The sequence below is a fragment of the Leuresthes tenuis genome, unplaced genomic scaffold (assembly GCF_036924035.1).
Source record: "Leuresthes tenuis unplaced genomic scaffold, fLeuTen1.0.hap1 SCAF_1, whole genome shotgun sequence".
In the NCBI taxonomy this organism is placed as follows: Eukaryota; Metazoa; Chordata; class Actinopteri; order Atheriniformes; family Atherinopsidae; genus Leuresthes; species Leuresthes tenuis.
Genome location: NW_027325355.1, coordinates 37,754,696 through 37,776,315, shown reverse-complemented (window position 1 = coordinate 37,776,315; position 21,620 = coordinate 37,754,696). Strand labels below are relative to the sequence as shown.

Genomic DNA, 21,620 nt, shown 5'->3' with positions numbered 1-21,620 from the left:
ACCAGTACATAAAAGGGGCTAATGTTTCATCTGATGACCTGGTGGATGGAGACACACTCCCCCAGGGCTCCCCTGACCTCAATGAGACTATTAAGATTACGAACCATTTATTGGGCATGTTTGATTGATCCATTCGCTTCTGTGTCTTCTTCACTGTTGTTAGCTCTCTGTTAGTATTTCCTTTAATAAATCACTTTGTAAAAGATTAAGTTTATTACCATCATCATGTTCATAAAGCTCAGTGAAAATCCATGTTTGAGAGCTGATTGGTCTGGTTTATATGATCCCATGTGAACTTTCTAATTAAGTCTAATTAAGGATTTACCTGCTTTAGCAAATTCGTAAGAAATGCACATTTTTATTTATTTTTCTGTATCTGACAAACCTTCCGCCTCCTCCATCAGGTCGGTTATACCTGTTTTACTCACCACAACCCCTCTTGCACACTATTGGCTGATTTCCTGGGACAGCTTCCTCCTCATTGGCCGCATTTTGTCAACATTCGGCTCGCAGCTCCGGTTTGTGTAAAGTCTGTAACAGTAAAACCGGAAATGCGACCATTTTACTAGTTTAAGACTAAATGAGTTTATAGTTTGGTTTTTAATCGCAGGGCCTGATGCTTCCAGAGCACAAATCTTTAAATTGACCCTCACCTATAACTTTGTTTTCTTGGAAAAATCAATAACGATCTTTGGTTGCCGGTGTTTTAATTAGTTAACTGGTTGTTCCTGTTTTATGTTGAAAGTGTCAACCGGAAATCAAACACCGGCTTCTCTTGTTGTTGACGTGGACGGACGGAAGAGGTGCAGGGTGAGGTCAGTTGTTGTATCCGAGCAAATAATGAAGGAAATCAGTAAAGTGGAGCCCGTAAAGCTCGTGGATAGCTCAGGTTGATGCGGGCTGAAGAGCTTTTGGTTCCGCTACACACGCCTGTCTCCACCCTGTTAGCTGCTAACGCTTCATGCCACTACACCTGTCCACCGTCTTTGTCTCAACCAAGGTGATTTCATTTCTCATGGATTGTCTGTGAAATGTAAACGGTTTTTTTCTACTCTTCTACTCGTTATCTCTAAACTGAAAAGCTTCCGTCTCTCCGACGTGCGCCGGCAGAGCAGGACAAAGAGGACGAGCCGGTAACTCCATCCAGAGATGCATTGTATCAGCTCTGGAGACGCCCCGCTGGTTATTTATACACCCAAATAGTCAAAACTAGTCCCGAAACTGAAAAATGGCATCCTCCAAAGCAAAAGCTGTGCTCAACAATGAGGCCGGCTCCCTGAAAGATGGGAAAAGCAGCGGCAGCAGTCCGGCAGGAGAAGCGTCAAACAACCGGATATACTGCCTGGATGACCTGGACACCATCGCCACAGTTGGTGAGTTTAGTGTACTGAGCTGTTGTTTACAGTGGCTATAACCAGGTGGAGCCACTGCTTCTCAGGTGGAGCCACTTGTAGACTGACCGAAACACCAGAAACACAACCCAGCTGAGAAGTGAGCCAGGGCTCAAATGAACGGTGAAGCTGTGCTAATCTGAAGCTGCATTAACATCCAGAGTTCAGCTGCTGGACATTAATTATTTCATTTATTTCAATGAAAAAGACAGCGATCACATCTGTGCTTGAGTTTGCCTGCTCTTTACACAAGTAACATGAATAATATGAGTGTAGATTCCACCGGATGTCAGGACTTTGATCCTGGGACAGGTCGTGGGAGTGTTATCGTTGGGAAACTGCACACACAAAGAGCTGACATAAAAAAGCTCAGTCCAGTGTAAAAGGTAACGTGCAGCTCGCAGAATAGCACAACATTTTCATACGTGGTAAGACATTATCCGCCTTCTTCTAGGTGGGATGTGAATATGCATTTTACCGTCATCAGAAGTCATCTGGGCTGATATCTGCTGTTCATATCAGGACTGTATCAATGTCACCAAGTTCCATGTGACCTACTGAGGCTTTCATCTGTTTCCTTCTGGTACATTTTGTCTGTGTGAGCCATGAAACTGGCTGAGGTTGTCCAACAGTAATCTGTGTAATACTCTGAGATAGCGCAGTGCACGTACAGCAGCTACTGTGACAACACCATCCCAGCTGGGTGCTTTGACAGGTCCCTGACGTCTGGGGTTGCATCATGACATTCAGACCATATCTGCGGGTGATTGTGAAGACTCTTCTTCCACTACAGTGTCATTATCATGTTTTTTTGGTATGATGAAAATAAGTGTTGCGTCTGCTGTGCACAAACTTTACAGAAGAACAGAGACAACTGAAAGAAAAGCTAATTATTGTTTGTCTGAAATGAAGTAGACCGGGAGTTTGAATCATCTTTTTAAAATCAAGATCAGTTAGTTATCTCATCTGGAGCTAACACAGCTCATTTTGTTGATATACACATTTGCTTTGTCATTATCCCGAGATAACAGATGATGTATTCTCTTAGTTTGTTTTCCTGCTAACAAAACAGGCATGAAGTGCAGCTCCTGCATGAAGAGCAGCTCCTGCATGAAGTGCAGCTCCTGCCTGATGAGCAGCTCCTGCCTGAAGTGCAGCTCCTGCATGAAGTGCAGCTCCTGCCTGATGAGCAGCTCCTGCCTGAAGTGCAGCTCCTGCATGAAGTGCAGCTCCTGCCTGATGAGCAGCTCCTGCATGAAGTGCAGCTCCTGCCTGAAGTGCAGCTCCTGCATGAAGTGCAGCTCCTGCATGAAGAGCAGCTCCTGCATGAAGTGCAGCTCCTGCCTGAAGTGCAGCTCCTGCCTGAAGAGCAGCTCCTGCCTGATGAGCAGCTCCTGCATGAAGTGCAGCTCCTGCATGAAGTGCAGCTCCTGCCTGATGAGCAGCTCCTGCATGAAGTACAGCTCTTATAGACAGAACTTATCTTAAAACCAGCTGTTTCCATCACCAAAGCTCTACTGTAGCGCCAACCATTTACTGGTATCCAGCAAAGAACTGCCTTTCTCAGGGGAGGGGCCAGACAAAGATGCTGTGTAAGAACGTGGCACTGTGGAAAATCCAACTACTTCATGGCTGGCTCGATATAGAACCTGCTCTGGTATCAGCACTGAACCAGAACCACGTTGCCTGAATACCATTGAACCAAGACACATTGTCCTGTTAGGAACGATGAGAAGTGTCAGCCAGTAATTCAGTAGAGGAAGTAGAAGTATAAAGCAAACAACAGACACTGTGGAGGACATCCACTTGAGGAAAACAGAGAGAGGAATTACTTTCATCTTTGGGAACATCTGGGAAGATGCCTGAGTTTTCAGTTTATCGGTTCAGAGCAGAAGCAGAGGCAGAGGCACGTCTTTAATCTCTAACACGTCAGACCTGATTCAGAAGCTTGTTTCCATCCTCCATAACGGCCAATAAATCTTATTCAAAACAGACAAATAACGCCTGTACAAACTGTTTTCCGAGTAAGATGATTCGTACCTTTTCCATACAACAGGAATGCTTTGATAAAAATGGCACATTGTTCAAATGTGGAACCACAAAAGAATGATGTGGAGATTTTATTGCTTCTGCTTCTACAGTCAGGTGTTTCTAAATGAAACGGACACTGTTCAGCACATCAAAAGAAAGAAAGATAACTGAGCTGCAGTTTAATAATAGTTGAGCATAGATATTACGACGTTAAATCAGAGTCATCTCCTCAAAAAATGTGTTATAGGGCTGCCACAAACGATTATTTTAATAGTCGACTAATCACCGATTTATTTTTTTTGATTAGTCGACTAATCAGATCATACGTATACTGAAAGTAAAACATGCAGCTTATGCACCAGGATGCAGCTGCTCTTACATAACCACCGTTTTGTTTTTTTTTTCCTTCATTTGTCTCTGGCATCTAACATAGCTGCATTTAGATCAAAGGAGGTAGGCACCTGAAACTAAGGAATTATTAGTCTCACTGACTTAAATATAACACCAACATGTTCAGTATGGACTCAGTCAGGACATTTTCTTGCTGAGGTGTGCATGTAGCTAGCTTTGTAACAAAGCCGTCCATTGAAGATGAGCGTACTTTTTTAGCACTGAAACGTAACGTTAGAAAACATTAGCGTTCCTATTCAATCACATCAGTGTTAAAACGTTACAGAAAACACATGAAATATGTGCGCTAAGGCTAATTAATACAATCGTCATCGCTAATGTTAACGTTTACAGCTATCAATATGAGTAAGCAGCAAGTTAACTCTCTGTTTACGCTAATTTTAGCAGCTAACTAGCCAGTTAGCTTACCAAGATGACGGTTCCTCTTCACAATCAGCCACAACAACATGCTTCCTTTTCAGGTGCTCGTGTGTCGTCGTTGTGCTGCAGTGGAAGGCAAGTTCTGCCTTGCAGATATTGCATTGCACACATTTGTCTTTAGTTTTCTTAAAATGCTCCCACACTTTGAGCTCCGTTGCCGAGTAGCCATGATACCAGAGCCTGTCTGGGCTGTCCTGCGACATAATGGCTGACCCCGGTTACCACTACTAAAAAACCGACGCATCGACTATTAAATTAGTCGTTGACGATTAGTCGACATAATCGTGACTAGTTGAATAATCGTGGCAGCCCTAGTGTGTTATGTGGTGGATGGAGGAGAGAGAGTCTTCTGTTTCCCAGTGAATAGAAATTATGACAATTCTGTCTCTTGTACAGTAATGTTGTTCTGATTGTGATTCTGATTCATTACAGTTCAAAACTGAAAAATGGGACCAAATAAGGATCAAACACATCTGTGTAGGTCTTTGTAGGTCTGTGTAGTCGGCAAGTTAGTCAAGCAAAACAGAGGCAACACTGTGATAAATGAGTCATAAACCACATTTACAGGAAGATGATGACTGTTGAGAAACAGCCTAAAGTCACATTCCGTAGGTTAGAGGTGTGTTCAGGCACAAACATGCCCGTAGGAGTTAGTCATGACTGTTTACTCATCTCAGTTTTGGTTTCAGGACAGAACAGAAGAACTCAGCCCTACTATCTCTTATAACACGTTATCCTACATGTAAGACCGATCTGTCCCAAGAACATGCCTTACATGTAAGATGCGTGTTGGCGGCTTTTAAATCTGATTTAACATTCATTGAATAGATTTTACTCTGTGAAGTCAGAAAAATTAGCTGCATAATGTCCTCCGTAGTAAGTGCAGCTCCTCATACACCAAACCCCAAACAGAGGTGGAGGAGAATGAATCAATATGTAGTGCTTGTCAGCTGTGAGGGACGGTCATCCATAGAAGGAACAGGTTTAGTTTCAGTTTATTGCTAGTTGCTGACAAGAATGCTCAGCTAATTACCGTATATTCTGGACTATAAGCCGCTACTTTTTCCTCAGGCTTTGAGCACCGAGGCTTATAATACGTTTTTTTTCTTTTTGTTCATGCCGCCGAAAACATTTTGCCTCATAACATCAGACCAATAAAATGAACGAATACTTCACAGTGGTCCAATGAAATTGTACAATAAACCAAACACACTTACACTGCTAAATTATTGTAAATCGGTCATTTGTACTCTCCCTCAACATGGAAAACAAACGAAGAAATGCATATGATGCAGCTTTTAAACTAAATCTGAGATAAGATTGTGAGAGCGACAACGAAGAGACTGAAGTGACTGACAAATTTCTGAGGCTGTTCAGTTCGGGCGCTGAAGAAGATTACTTTAATGGTTTAAGTGTGAAAAAAGCATTTACGCCACTTATTTGTGCGTTAGCGATAGGTATTTAAGTTAAAACCATCAGTGTTACAGGCACTGTTCGGGTAAAAAAGCATTTTCAGTATGTATTTGTGTGTTAGCGATAGGTATTTAAGTTAAAACCATCAGTGTTACAGGCACTGTTCGGGTAAAAAAGCATTTTCAGTATGTATTTGTGTGTTAGCTATAGGTATTTAAGTTAAAACCATCAGTGTTTCAGGCACTGTTCGGGGAAAAAAAGCATTTACGCCACTTATTTGTGCGTTAGCGATAGGTATTTAAGTTAAAACCATCAGTGTTACAGGCACTGTTCGGGTAAAAAAGCATTTTCAGTATGTATTTGTGTGTTAACGATAGGTATTTAAGTTAAAACCATCAGTGTTACAGGCAATTTTTGGGAAAAAAATGCATTTTCAGTATGTATTTGTGTGTTAGCGATAGGTATTTAAGTTAAAACCATCAGCGTTGCAGGCACTGTTCGGGTAAAAAAGCATTTACGCCACTTATTTGTGCGTTAGCGATAGGTATTTAAGTTAAAACCATCAGCGTTGCAGGCACTGTTTAGGTAAAAAGCATTTTCAGTATGTATTTGTGTGTTAACGATAGGTATTTAAGTTAAAACCATCAGTGTTACAGGCAATTTTTGGGAAAAAAATGCATTTTCAGTATGTATTTGTGTGTTAGCGATAGGTATTTAAGTTAAAACCATCAGCGTTGCAGGCACTGTTCGGGTAAAAAAGCATTTACGCCACTTATTTGTGCGTTAGCGATAGGTATTTAAGTTAAAACCATCAGCGTTGCAGGCACTGTTTAGGTAAAAAGCATTTTCAGTATGTATTTGTGTGTTAGCTATAGGTATTTAAGTTAAAACCATTGGTGTTACAGGCACTGTTCGGGTAAAAAAGCATTTACGCCACTTATTTGTGTGTTAGCGATAGGTATTTAAGTTAAAACCATCAGTGTTACAGGCACTGTTCGGGTAAAAAAGCATTTACGCCACTTATTTGTGCGTTAGCGATAGGTATTTAAGTTAAAACCATTGGTGTTACAGGCACTGTTCGGAAAAAAAGCATTTACATCACGTGTTTGTGTGTTAGCCATAGGTATTTAAGTTAAAACCATTGGTGTTACAGGCACTGTTCGGGTAAAAAAGCATTTACACCACGTATTTGTGTGTTAGCGATAGGTATTTAAGTTAAAACCATCAGTGTTACAGGCACTGTTCGGGTAAAAAAGCATTTACACCACATATTTGTGCGTTAGCGATAGGTATTTAAGTTAAAACCATTGGTGTTACAGGCACTGTTCGGAAAAAAAGCATTTACATCACGTGTTTGTGTGTTAGCCATAGGTATTTAAGTTAAAACCATCAGTGTTACAGGCACTGTTCGGGTAAAAAAGCATTTTCAGTATGTATTTGTGTGTTAGCTATAGGTATTTAAGTTAAAACCATCGGTGTTACAGGCACTGTTCGGGTAAAAAAGCATTTACACCACGTATTTGTGTGTTAGCGATAGGTATTTAAGTTAAAACCATCAGTGTTACAGGCACTGTTCGGGTAAAAAAGCATTTACGCCACTTATTTGTGCGTTAGCGATAGGTATTTAAGTTAAAACCATTGGTGTTACAGGCACTGTTCGGAAAAAAAGCATTTACATCACGTGTTTGTGTGTTAGCCATAGGTATTTAAGTTAAAACCATCAGTGTTACAGGCACTGTTCGGGTAAAAAAGCATTTTCAGTATGTATTTGTGTGTTAACGATAGGTATTTAAGTTAAAACCATCAGTGTTACAGGCAATTTTTGGGAAAAAAATGCATTTTCAGTATGTATTTGTGTGTTAGCGATAGGTATTTAAGTTAAAACCATCAGTGTTGCAGGCACTGTTTAGGTAAAAAGCATTTGCAGTATGTATTTGTGTGTTAGCGATAGGTATTTAAGTTAACACCATCAGTGTTACAGGCACTGTTCGGGTAAAAAAGCATTTACGCCACTTATTTGTGCGTTAGCGATAGGTATTTAAGTTAAAACCATTGGTGTTACAGGCACTGTTCGGAAAAAAAGCATTTACATCACGTGTTTGTGTGTTAGCCATAGGTATTTAAGTTAAAACCATCAGTGTTACAGGCAATTTTTGGGAAAAAAATGCATTTTCAGTATGTATTTGTGTGTTAGCGATAGGTATTTAAGTTAAAACCATCAGCGTTGCAGGCACTGTTTAGGTAAAAAGCATTTTCAGTATGTATTTGTGTGTTAGCTATAGGTATTTAAGTTAAAACCATTGGTGTTACAGGCACTGTTCGGGTAAAAAAGCATTTACGCCACTTATTTGTGTGTTAGCGATAGGTATTTAAGTTAAAACCATCAGTGTTACAGGCACTGTTCGGGTAAAAAAGCATTTACGCCACTTATTTGTGCGTTAGCGATAGGTATTTAAGTTAAAACCATTGGTGTTACAGGCACTGTTCGGAAAAAAAGCATTTACATCACGTGTTTGTGTGTTAGCCATAGGTATTTAAGTTAAAACCATTGGTGTTACAGGCACTGTTCGGGTAAAAAAGCATTTACACCACGTATTTGTGTGTTAGCGATAGGTATTTAAGTTAAAACCATCAGTGTTACAGGCACTGTTCGGGTAAAAAAGCATTTACACCACATATTTGTGCGTTAGCGATAGGTATTTAAGTTAAAACCATTGGTGTTACAGGCACTGTTCGGAAAAAAAGCATTTACATCACGTGTTTGTGTGTTAGCCATAGGTATTTAAGTTAAAACCATCAGTGTTACAGGCACTGTTCGGGTAAAAAAGCATTTTCAGTATGTATTTGTGTGTTAGCTATAGGTATTTAAGTTAAAACCATCGGTGTTACAGGCACTGTTCGGGTAAAAAAGCATTTACACCACGTATTTGTGTGTTAGCGATAGGTATTTAAGTTAAAACCATCAGTGTTACAGGCACTGTTCGGGTAAAAAAGCATTTACGCCACTTATTTGTGCGTTAGCGATAGGTATTTAAGTTAAAACCATTGGTGTTACAGGCACTGTTCGGAAAAAAAGCATTTACATCACGTGTTTGTGTGTTAGCCATAGGTATTTAAGTTAAAACCATCAGTGTTACAGGCACTGTTCGGGTAAAAAAGCATTTTCAGTATGTATTTGTGTGTTAACGATAGGTATTTAAGTTAAAACCATCAGTGTTACAGGCAATTTTTGGGAAAAAAATGCATTTTCAGTATGTATTTGTGTGTTAGCGATAGGTATTTAAGTTAAAACCATCAGTGTTGCAGGCACTGTTTAGGTAAAAAGCATTTGCAGTATGTATTTGTGTGTTAGCGATAGGTATTTAAGTTAACACCATCAGTGTTACAGGCACTGTTCGGGTAAAAAAGCATTTACGCCACTTATTTGTGCGTTAGCGATAGGTATTTAAGTTAAAACCATTGGTGTTACAGGCACTGTTCGGAAAAAAAGCATTTACATCACGTGTTTGTGTGTTAGCCATAGGTATTTAAGTTAAAACCATCAGTGTTACAGGCAATTTTTGGGAAAAAAATGCATTTTCAGTATGTATTTGTGTGTTAGCGATAGGTATTTAAGTTAAAACCATCAGCGTTGCAGGCACTGTTTAGGTAAAAAGCATTTTCAGTATGTATTTGTGTGTTAGCTATAGGTATTTAAGTTAAAACCATTGGTGTTACAGGCACTGTTCGGGTAAAAAAGCATTTACGCCACTTATTTGTGTGTTAGCGATAGGTATTTAAGTTAAAACCATTGGTGTTACAGGCACTGTTCGGAAAAAAAGCATTTACATCACGTGTTTGTGTGTTAGCCATAGGTATTTAAGTTAAAACCATCAGTGTTACAGGCACTGTTCGGGTAAAAAAGCATTTTCAGTATGTATTTGTGTGTTAGCTATAGGTATTTAAGTTAAAACCATCAGTGTTACAGGCACTGTTCGGGGAAAAAAAGCATTTTCAGTATGTATTTGTGTGTTAGCTATAGGTATTTAAGTTAAAACCATCAGTGTTACAGGCACTGTTCGGGTAAAAAGCATTTACGCCACTTATTTGTACGTTAGCGATAGGTATTTAAGTTAAAACCATCAGTGTTACAGGCACTGTTCGGGTAAAAAAGCATTTTCAGTATGTATTTGTGTGTTAACGATAGGTATTTAAGTTAAAACCATCAGTGTTACAGGCAATTTTTGGGAAAAAAATGCATTTTCAGTATGTATTTGTGTGTTAGCGATAGGTATTTAAGTTAAAACCATCAGTGTTGCAGGCACTGTTTAGGTAAAAAGCATTTGCAGTATGTATTTGTGTGTTAGCGATAGGTATTTAAGTTAACACCATCAGTGTTACAGGCACTGTTCGGGTAAAAAAGCATTTACGCCACTTATTTGTGCGTTAGCGATAGGTATTTAAGTTAAAACCATTGGTGTTACAGGCACTGTTCGGAAAAAAAGCATTTACATCACGTGTTTGTGTGTTAGCCATAGGTATTTAAGTTAAAACCATCAGTGTTACAGGCACTGTTCGGGTAAAAAAGCATTTTCAGTATGTATTTGTGTGTTAACGATAGGTATTTAAGTTAAAACCATCAGTGTTACAGGCACTGTTCGGGTAAAAAAGCATTTTCAGTATGTATTTGTGTGTTAACGATAGGTATTTAAGTTAAAACCATCAGTGTTACAGGCACTGTTCGGGTAAAAAAGCATTTACGCCACTTATTTGTGCGTTACCGATAGGTATTTAAGTTAAAACCATCAGTGTTACAGGCACTGTTCGGGTAAAAAAGCATTTACGCCACTTATTTGTGCGTTACCGATAGGTATTTAAGTTAAAACCATCAGTGTTACAGGCACTGTTCGGGGAAAAAAAGCAGTTACAGTAAGTGTTTATGTTACCATACACATTTAGTTAAAAGTTTAAAAATCCTCACGTGTAACATCTTTGGTAATGTAATGTAAATATCTGATGGTACAATGTGGACACCCTCTGCTTATAATTCGGTGCGGCCTATACGAGTACAAAATGGATTTTCATTTTAAAATTATAGAGTGATGCTTATATTCAGGTGAGCTCTGTAGTCCGGAATTTACGGTACTCAACAAGCCTTCCTCCCTTGCTCAATCATTCGGCAGCTAATGTGTGTGGATGAGGAGAGGAAGAGGAGGCTGATTTTTGATGGTGCGTGTGTGATGGAATCCATGTGACGCATGCAGCAAATTAAATTCCACCATTTTCTGCTGTGTTATTTAGATTTTAAATATAGAAAGTTTCCTACTTGTTCTTTGAGTACCCACAGAAACAACACTGCACATGTGCAAACAGCTGGATGCTGCTGCTCACTGCCTGCATGCACCGAGATGTTGTGGGGCGATCTGCCCTGCTGTCATGGTGTAGTGCTGTCATCTCTGTCCAAACAGCAGCCAGATGCGTTACCAGATGCTTTGAAGATAAAAACAGTGAAGGTGCTTGTTGAGGTGAACTGAAGCATGATGTCCACCACTGTGAGCCGAGGCGGTGCATATTCATAGATTAGAATAACAAAGTCAATGCTCATCTAACAAGAAGTCTCCTGACACTGGAGCTGAATATTTGGGGTCAGCTCTTGTCTGAAAGGGGCTTCACTCTCTCAGTGAAACAAATCTCAGGATTTGGAGCTCCAGGTTCCTGGACAAAGCTTCTTTATACAAATGAAATCCAGCTGAACAGGAATTGTAGGATACTGCTCTCATGTTTGACCCTGTGCACTCATCTCACATCGTCTGAATTTGTCCATCTCCGTCAGCAGTCATTTCATTGAAAGTTAACTTCTACATGATTATCTCTCTTACAGAGGTTAGAGAAGTGTTTATGTGTTTAGATCGTTGTACAAGAAGCTGATATCTGTCTATATCTTAAAGGAGGTGGAACATATTGTGAGCTTTGTGTTATCACAGCCTGCAGAGATGAACTTTCACAAGACCAACACTGTGTTTTTTTGGCTGAGATCTGTGCCATGAGCTGACATAGACCTGGCTTTGTTTGAACTGTTCCCAGTAGTCCACGATGTACGGAGTCAGACATTCATCCATTGTTATTAGGGCTGCCACAAACGATTATTTTAATAGTCGACTAATCGAATATTACATCAATTGAATGTAAAACATACAGCTTATCGCACCAGGATGCAGCTGCTCTTATATAACCATCATTATATTTCAGCTTGGAGTGTTTAAGGTAGATGCTAACTAAAAAAAAAGACAATTAATATCATAGTTCATTAATCCTTTAATGAAATATGCAGCTTGTTGCAACAAACAATTATTTAACTGTGTAGCAAACACACAAAAATAAATACTTTTTTTTTTTAGGTTTTTCTTTCCTTCATTTGTCTCTGGCATCAAACATAGCTGCATTTAAATCAAAGGAGGTAGGCACCTGAAACTAAGGAATTATTAGTCTCACTGACTTAAATATAACACCAACATGTTCAGTATGGACTCAGTCAGGACATTTGCTTGCTGAGGTGTGCATGTAGCTAGCTTTGTAACAAAGCCGTCCATTGAAGATGAGCGTACTTTTTTAGCACTGAAACGTAACGTTAGAAAACATTAGCGTTCCTATTCAAACACATCAGTGTTATAACGTTACAGAAAACACATGAAATATGTGCGCTAAGGCTAAATAATACAATCGTCATCGCTAATGTTAACGTTTACAGCTATCAATATGAGTAAGCAGCAAGTTAACTCTCTGTTTACGCTAATTTTAGCAGCTAACTAGCCAGTTAGCTTACCAAGATGACGGTTCCTCTTCACAATCAGCCACAACAACATGCTTCCTTTTCAGGAGCTCGTGTGTCGTCGTTGTGCTGCAGTGGAAGGCAAGTTCTGCCTTGCAGATATTGCATTGCACACATTTGGCATCGACTATTACATTAGACGTAGACGATTTTAACAGGTGACATAATCGTGACTTGTCGACTAATCGTGGCCGCCCTAATTGTTATCCACTTATCTGAGGTTGACTTACAGAGGCAACAGCTCCAGCACAGACAACCCAGGTCAGATGGGATATATAATCCCTCCAGTGAGTTCTGGTTCTGACCCGGGGCCTCCTCCTAGGAGGCATCCTAACCAGAGGAACCACCTCAGCTGACTCCTTTCTATGTGGAGGAGCAGCGGCTCTACTCCGAGCCCCCTCCGGATGGTGGAGCGCCTCCCCCTATCTCTAAGGCTCAGCCCAGCCCCCCTCTGAAGGAAACTCATTTCAGCCGCTTGTATCCATGACCTCATTCTTTGGGTCAGAACCCAGATCTGTGAGCACAGGTGAGGGTTGGAACAAAGATGGAGCAGGAACCTGAAAGCTTCTCCTTCCGGCTCAGCTCCCTCTTCACCAAACGGACCGGAGCAGCGCCCTCATTACTGCTGACGAAGCCCCGATCCGTCTGTCCATCTCTGACTCCAACTCACCATCACTGAGAACAAGGTCCAGAGATGCTGAAACTCCTCCAGCTGAGGCAGAGACTCAACCATGACCCAGAGGGAGCACTCCACCATTTTCTGGTTCTGAACTCGGATCTGACTTTCTTCCCAGCTGCTTCACACTCAGCTGTGAACCGCTCCAGAGCAGCTGAAGGTCACGGGTTGTAGAATCCAAGAGAACCACATTATCTGCAAAAAGCAGAGATGTAACCCTGAGGTTCCCAAACAACTCTGCTAGAGTGATGCTGTCAGTGCTGCAGGTTCTGACCAGTAACTTCATTATATTTGGGTCTGCTGGGTGCATCCATCTCAGGCTTCTGGGAACCGTTGTGTCCCTCCATCCAGCCCATGTGGACTGTGAACATTATCTTTGTTTTGGTTTGGTTCTGCTACAACAGTTGTTCTGTAAACAGCTTTAAAGATGTGTCTGCTGTAATCAGACTAGATCAAAGTGGTTATATCAGCAGTCAACCTCCTCATGTGTAGAAGAGAGTTGAGTCTGACTTAGTCTGACTGAGCCTGACTTAGGCTGACTGAGCCTGACTGAGCCTGACTGAGGCTGACTGAGTCTGACTGAGTCTTACTTAGGCTGACTGAGCCTGACTGAGCCTGACTGAGTCTGACTTAGTCTTACTTAGGCTGACTGAGTCTGACTTAGTCTGACTGAGGCTGACTGAGTCTGACTTAGTCTTACTTAGGCTGACTGAGTATGACTGAGCCTGACTTAGTCTGACTGAGCCTGACGTAGGCTGACTGAGCCTGACTTAGTCTGACTGAGGCTGGCTGAGTCTGACTTAGTCTGACTGAGGCTGACTGAGTCTGACTTAGGCTGACTGAGTATGACTGAGCCTGACTGAGCCTGACTTAGTCTGACTGAGCCTGACGTAGACTGACTGAGCCTGACTTAGGATGACTGAGGCTGACTGAGCCTGACTGAGCCTGACTTAGGCTGACTGAGCCTGGCTGAGTCTGACTGAGCCTGACTTAGTCTGACTGAGGCTGACTGAGTCTGACTGAGGCTGACTGAGTCTGACTTAGGCTGACTGAGTATGACTGAGCCTGACTGAGCCTGACTTAGTCTGACTGAGTATGACTGAGCCTGACTGAGCCTGACTGAGGCTGACTGAGTCTGACTTAGTCTTACTTAGGCTGACTGAGTATGACTGAGTCTGACTGAGCCTGACTTAGTCTGACTGAGCCTGACTTAGTCTGACTGAGCCTGACTGAGCCTGACTTAGTCTGACTGAGCCTGACTGAGCCTGATGTAGTCTGACTGAGCCTGACGTAGTCTGACTGAACCTGACTTAGGATTACTTAGTCTTACTTAGGCTGACTGAGCCTGACTTAATCTGACTGAGCCTGACTTAGTCTGACTGAGTATGACTGAGCCTGACTGAGCCTGACTTAGTCTGACTGAGCCTGACTGAGGCTGACTGAGTCTGACTTAGTCTTACTTAGGCTGACTGAGTATGACTGAGTCTGACTGAGCCTGACTTAGTCTGACTGAGCCTGACTTAGTCTGACTGAGCCTGACTGAGCCTGACTTAGTCTGACTGAGCCTGACTGAGCCTGATGTAGGCTGACTGAGCCTGACGTAGTCTGACTGAACCTGACTTAGGATTACTTAGTCTTACTTAGGCTGACTTAATCTGACTGAGCCTGACTTAGGATGACTGAGTCTGACTTAGGCTGACTGAGCCTGACTTAATCTGACTGAGCCTGACTTAGGCTGACTGAGCCTGACTTAGGCTGACTGAGCCTGACTGAGTCTGACTTAGGCTGACTGAGTCTGACTTAGGCTGACTGAGTCTGACTGAGCCTGACTTAGGATGACTGAGTCTGACTTAGTCTTACTTAGGTTGACTGAGTCTGACTTAGGCTGACTGAGCCTGACTTAATCTGACTGAGCCTGACTTAGGCTGACTGAGCCTGACTGAGCCTGACTTAGGCTGACTGAGTCTGACTTAGGCTGACTGAGTCTGACTTAGGCTGACTGAGTATGACTGAGCCTGACTTAGTCTGACTGAGCCTGACTTAGTCTGACTGAGCCTGACTGAGCCTGACTTAGGCTGACTGAGTCTGACTTAGGCTGACTGAGTCTGACTTAGGCTGACTGAGTCTGACTGAGCCTGACTTAGTCTGACTGAGCCTGACTTAGTCTGACTGAGTCTGACTTAGTCTGACGTCTGTTAGGTGAGCAGCTGGAAGAGCCCCACATAAAGGCCATTTTTGCTGCCTAAAACTATCTTCCCACTGTTTGTCGATTCTCATTGAAATCATGTGAGAGGTCTTTCCTTTTATTTCCTGTTGACACCTGCCTAAATGACAACTCAATGTCAGCTGCTGCCCTGTTGGAACAGACGTGGCGTTTACTGAACAGAACCTTTTGGAAGAAAGTTTCATCAAACTGGGTCCTTGGCTCAGGAACTGAGGGGAGTGTGGGGTGACCCAGTGTTCTCAGGGGTTAATATCACTTCCAGCACCTTATTCTCTGAAGTCAACCAGCCGTTACCAGCTTCAGTCTCACTGTCAGTTGCCTTTGTTTCTGCTTGGTTTCTGATAACAACCCTGGCTCAGGAAATACCAGAAATGGCTCTGATTTATAACCTCCCTGAGAGTGTGGAGCGGTGGAAGCACTTCTCTTGTTTTCCATCGATTTGGGCTAACAGTGTTGTTTCATCAGGTGAAATGGAACAGCAATGCAGCTCATTGTAATGCAGAGAGGCAGTCAGAACAGTCCTGCTAGTTTCACTGTTCACCATCACACTCTGTACACTCATACTGACGCTTATCGTAACTGCTGCTCATGAACGCACTCAGATCTGTGATACAAGGACAGTATTAACGGAGCTTCTTTGTTTTTTAGCAGCTGACATTGTCCACCTGACCACAGCGGTGTAATGCTGTGTCTTTGTTGCTGTGGCAACAGCACAAGGCCTGAGACAAAGGGTTGATTGTGGCTGAAGGAGAGGAACATGACAGCCAGCATTTTTGTGTGATTCCGTTTGGCTGTTGCAACACATCTTGTCAGCAGCTGTTTATCGTCTCCCTCGCTGCTCATCAGCACCACAGGAGTGAAATGCCAGACACTTCTCCTTATCTTTGAAAGAAAACAACACGGAGCGGAGCCCGACACGAGGCCGCACAAATTGCAGTCATTCTTCCTCAGGAGGACACATTTCCAGCCCGAGCTGGAATTTGCACCCATTACTGGCCACTCTCACTGCATCACCGTCCCACTGTGACCTGACTCCTCTCACAGTCTGATCCCCCTGCCCAGGACGCTCCTCTGTTTGCCTCATCTCTCTGACAAATAGATTGTTATGTTTTATGACAAGAATAACAGGACAGTTTCCCAACAGGCCCATTTACTGCCACTGCTGAATATCTTGGAAAAGTAACAGGAGGGAGCTGCTCTGAGTCACATCCTCCTGATTTGTTGTTCCTGCTCACAGCAGCTTTAAAGCAGGTGTGTCAGGATCATGGTGCTATTGCTCACACTTCAGAAGAAAGGCAGGCTCATTTTCCTCAATTCCTGACATGACATGACATGACCTGAAATGACATAAGAACAGCCGGTCAGCGTGGCAGCGGAGCCTGGACGCAGTGTTCAGACGGACTTAAACCACATGATCTTTTTCTAAATGAGCTTTTATGGCCAGCGCTGGCTCTTTGTTGAGACATGTTTGGTGCTCTGTGTTGAACTTTCAGCCACTTTCAGACGACACCATGTGATGCTGAGTCTTTATGACCTTCCAGCACTCCATTCTGCTTTAAAGCGGTTCGGTTAACTGTGACACCTTAAAGTGAAACGATCTCGACCAGGTGAAGCCATGTAGAACACGTGCTGTGTGACAGCTTCAGTCTGCAGGGTGTAAATGCTCATACTAGGGTCTGTGATGGCGTCCGTGTGACAGCCATTTTGTTCACGGTGCACATGCACGGAGCAGCTCTTTGTCCAGATGCTGACCTGCTGCTCCTGCATGGATCATGTCCTCCAAACAGCTACTGTAATGAGGACCACTCTGCCCCGTGGTGGCTGCAGTATAATTAGGCCCTTAGTAAGGACTCTGAGTGTGGGGTGATGCCCGCGATGGGTTTGTAGCTGCTGTCATTTTAGGCATCAGTTGGTCTACAAAATACTCACTTTTCTTATGAAATCTTACATGTGAACAAAACCTGATAAGTTCAGTTGTTTATGGCTCAATCTTCACCGCCTCTTCCACCTTTATCCCCCACCTCAGGCACAGGGACGTTTGGCAGAGTCTTCCTGGTCAAGGACAAGAAGAGTAAGGCCTTCTTCGCCTTAAAGCAGATGAAGATCTCCGACGTGATCCGACTGAAGCAGGAGCAGCATGTGCACAATGAAAAGGAGGTTCTGACGGAGGTCATCCACGCCTTCCTGATCCGGCTGTGAGTCACTCAGGGTGATGCTCCACGGGGGAACATTTCCACGATGCGCACATGTGGGACTCTGCTGCTGACTCTTTGTTGTATTCAAGCTTTAAAAGTTGAGTTTGTGGCCACTTGCTGAACAGGGTTTAAACGGGGCAGCTGCATGGCATTCGTCGGTTCTGCTCATAGGTTTGAACCAGTAAAGTCATGAAGACAAAGATCAGCAGCAGTATTCTTCTTTGAGAAGCCGTCCGGCCACACTGAGGCCTCTGAGTTGATGTGAGAGCCGCATCTTTTAAGACTGAACTAACTCTGCCCTGTGTTTATGTGGCAGCTTCTGGACCCACCACGATGAACGTTTCCTCTACATGCTGATGGACTACGTGCCGGGCGGCGAGCTGTTCAGTTACCTACGGAGCCGGGGGCGATTCAGCAACACCACGGGCCTCTTCTATACCTCTGAGATCGTATGCGCCATTGAGTACCTCCACTCCAAAGAAATAGTGTACCGAGACCTGAAGCCCGAGAACATCCTGCTGGACAGCGAGGGACACATCCGCCTGACTGACTTTGGCTTTGCCAAGAAGCTCTCTGACAGGTGACAGAATCACAAACACATTCCAGCGTACGCACTTGAAAGCCACTGCTTTAATTCTTTACCAGAGATTCAGCAGCTTCATTGGTAAGAAAACATAAAGTCTCGGCAGCCCTGAGTCTCAGTCACATGTGGTGTTGGTTCAGTAACAGGGACAACGCGGGTGACCTTTAACCTGCATCCTCTCAGTTTACTGGATGCAGGTGTATTCTTCTGCCTCCCCTCCAGTCAGCCACAGATCCTCTGGAGCACACGGGTTCTTCTTTTTAAGGCAGGAGAACAGAAACAGAGAAGGGGCCAGGATTTGGGTAAAAGCTGACACTGTCAGGTTGCTCTGCAGATGGTAGATTTGTTCTTCATACGTGGAAGAAAGGACAGCCGCTGACATGCACACGGTCAATCACATCACATAAAGAGGAAAGTCAAGTTGACTTGTTGATTGGGGATGAAAAGCCGCGGTAACACACTTTGATGGTGCTGGAAGCGTGGTGGAGAGGAGGGAGCAGGACGTTTCACTTCACCATTACTCTCAGCACCACGTTGGGCACATAAGAAGCAGGGGATCTGCTAAACGTGCACCATAGCTTGGCGTCAGTTGGACGCTAATGTTTAAAATGTTAGTATGCTGAGTGTTTATGATGAAGACATTGAGCTTTAACACTGAAGGTGAAACTGCCACCAACACAGGTGGTTGCATGGTAACGACAGCTTATGTGATGAGTAAGACCTGACAGAATCAGCAGGCTGGGTTAGTCTGCTCTCAGCCGCCGCTGCTCGATGCCTGATTGATTGTCAGTAGAATGTGGATGACAAAGCAGCCGTCACTCCACACTGCCAGCCTGAGCCCTTTCTGCTCACTCCCTCCATCCCTGCCTGTGAGGGGAAAGATGCACACAGATGTAGACCGAGAGAAGCCCTTATTCAGCTCAGATGAAGTGCATCCGGTGTGGGGGTCACCCTGCTGCGTCTGTAGCAGTGCAGAAATCTCCCTTTATTGCTTTGCAGCATTCCCGGTGACGGGTTCAGATGAGCACTGCAGCATCATGTTCTATGTATACTGTGAATGTGGCTCAGCTGTGTCCCACTTTTATGTCAGTTTGTCACACATCTAAGGCGTAAACTCTACTAACTACTTCAGTTAATCATCATGATGAAAGCATACATCATCACGTTAACGTTCCAGATAAGATGAGAGCTGAGGTTTGGGGGGGGGTGCATTCTTTGTCACATTAGCTGAATCACTGCTCATCTAAATTAGATTTTAAGCAGCCACCTAACTCATCGCCATCTGCCCAGCTGTCACCTGGAAACACTGAAATGCACACAGTGTTGAGCTGTTAGCACCCGAGAGGAGCCACCAGACTTCAGCTCTTCTCCTGATCCGGGCAGCACAGGGACGGCTGAAAGTCACCCGAGCCCAACTGCCCGTTTTCAACAGGTTCCATGGAGGTGTGAAACAGATGCCTCACTCAACTACAACTAACGCAACATCCTAGCAACAAGCAGCATGCCACCGGGAAGCTCTGAAGGTGTCAGGGTCCAGGCCACGGGGGGTTTCACCTGAAAGAGCAGGTGGAGGGATGCAGGTAAAGCAGCTGAAGGCTCGGTGAGATCCCGGCTCTTTCCAGCTGGAATTGAAAAAAGTCTTTATTCATGGTATTTCATTAGTTTTTATTGGATATTTGTGTGAATTAGAGCCCAGACCAGGAGCCAGTCATCAACACCACAGGCTGTGATGTCTTAGAGCCAGCAGCTTGTCCATGATCCCAGTCGTTGGTGTTTCAGAGAGCAGCACAGAAAGGACTCGGCAACATGCGCCGACCACTGCGCTCTCTGGATGGTGTCCGGATGTTTGAAACCCCCTCCTACGTGTGAGGTTTCTCCATCATCTCAGCACCGCAAAGACAGGGGAACAGTTGAACTGGGAGAGAGTGCGTTATCTCTTCGTTTGGTGGCTCTGAATCCTCAGCTCCTGCTGCTTGGGATGGGATGGGATGTGATGGAAGCTCCTTGTAGTGCTTAATTAGATTGACCCTTTGTCTCTCTTTGAAGAGTTGATGTGCTAATCTGGTGTTGTCCAGCAGTTTGTGTTCAGCGTGGCTCTGAAAGCTGGAGACGGTCGTCCTCTCATCACAACACTGCAGCTGAAGGACAAACTCATGTCATTCGGTGAATTAGGGACCTGAGCCACCTCACCACAAGTGAAAAGCTGCAGGTTTGATGTCTGCACTGCAGTGTTTCAGCCGCAGCTGCACTGACCCGCGCTGACATGTGAACAGACTGGAGTAAGATTCCATTTTCTACCAGATGGGGAGCAGATACCTCTCTGATGTTCAAGTGACCCACTTATATAAATGGAGGCCAGCAGCACTGCAGGGAGAGCATCACGTTCAGCACATGCTGGAGCGCCTGCACAGCTGCACACTGACCCCTGCTGGTGGACACCCACAGCAGCACGCCAGAGATGACACACGTGTCTTATTTCCATCGTGGCCGCGCCTCCGCCCTTCCCGCACCCACGCTTTATTCCCCGTGTCATCAGCAGCCTCCTCAGCCTTCACCGGGACCAACGTTGTTTCCATGCAAATTACCATCACCATGGCAACTGGCCAAAAGAGGTCATTACTCAGGTGACATCGACGGTGAAGAGCTGGCACGGGGCCGAGCGCTCTACACGTGCACGCTGTCAGTCTGCCTCTGTGTCAGGAAGCGGAAGCAAATCTTCACATCTGCTGTCAGCGCTGCTCGTTACGCTCTGCAGCCGTCGCTCACCTGATTCGCAGTACCTGTGTGTCGCCCTCATTAGTCCTCCATCCTTAGCGTCCACAGTTCTGTGGCCCTTCCCGCCGCCTGATGGAACTACAGAGGAGGACAGATGTCTGTTGCTCAGGCCGCTGCTGTCTCTTTACGCACTCAATAGAAAATACCGATCGCCAGACAAACATTGCTTATATTTCGACATAGAAGGGAGGCGAGTCCTGAGCGTTACCAATGAATGTGAGCAGCTTGTAACAGTGGTGGACCCACAGCAAACAAGCAGTCAGGGGTTTTAGATTGTTTCTAGGCTGTTTTTGTCAGAAAGAAGATGAAATAAGAAAATTAGCACTCAGATGGCATTAGTTTCACACCCCAAAGGGATCAGCAGCAGAGGTTTTCCAGCAGGTTAACGTCTGCAGGAGACGGCGCGTCCTGTCCAGCACGTGCACTTCCTCCACGCTGCAGGACACATGGCACACACATCTCAGGCTGAAGCCCTGTGCTTCAGCAGGTCTCCCCACTTCTCAAGCAGCTGGCTTTTTTTCTCTGCTGAAGTCTAAAACACGTAGCGTTAGGGTTAACCCATCAACACGGAACAAAGTGCTCGGTCCATTTGACATGGAAAAAGGTGGAATGTGAAGTGTTCAGAGATAGATCTGGAAGTTGAACGGTGTGTGCTGCCAGCAGGAGGTTTGTGGGACTCGCTGATGTTAATGG

At 44.0% G+C, this 21,620-nt stretch overlaps 1 protein-coding gene across 3 annotated transcripts in view; it reads left to right on the top strand.

Annotated features, from left to right (window-relative positions):
* Positions 1-776: 776 nt before the first annotated feature.
* The window catches only part of prkx (protein kinase X-linked), a 36,697-nt gene continuing 15,853 nt past the window's right edge, over positions 777-21,620 (top strand). Inside the window, exons 1-4 of one of the 3 annotated variants that reach the window (XM_072379309.1) lie at positions 777-1,000; positions 1,116-1,373; positions 17,401-17,569; positions 17,886-18,149. In XM_072379309.1, the coding sequence (XP_072235410.1) occupies positions 1,229-1,373; positions 17,401-17,569; positions 17,886-18,149 (578 nt within the window). In that variant the 5' untranslated portion in view covers positions 777-1,000; positions 1,116-1,228. The other 2 variants (XM_072379307.1, XM_072379308.1) reach the window with 2 other exon arrangements.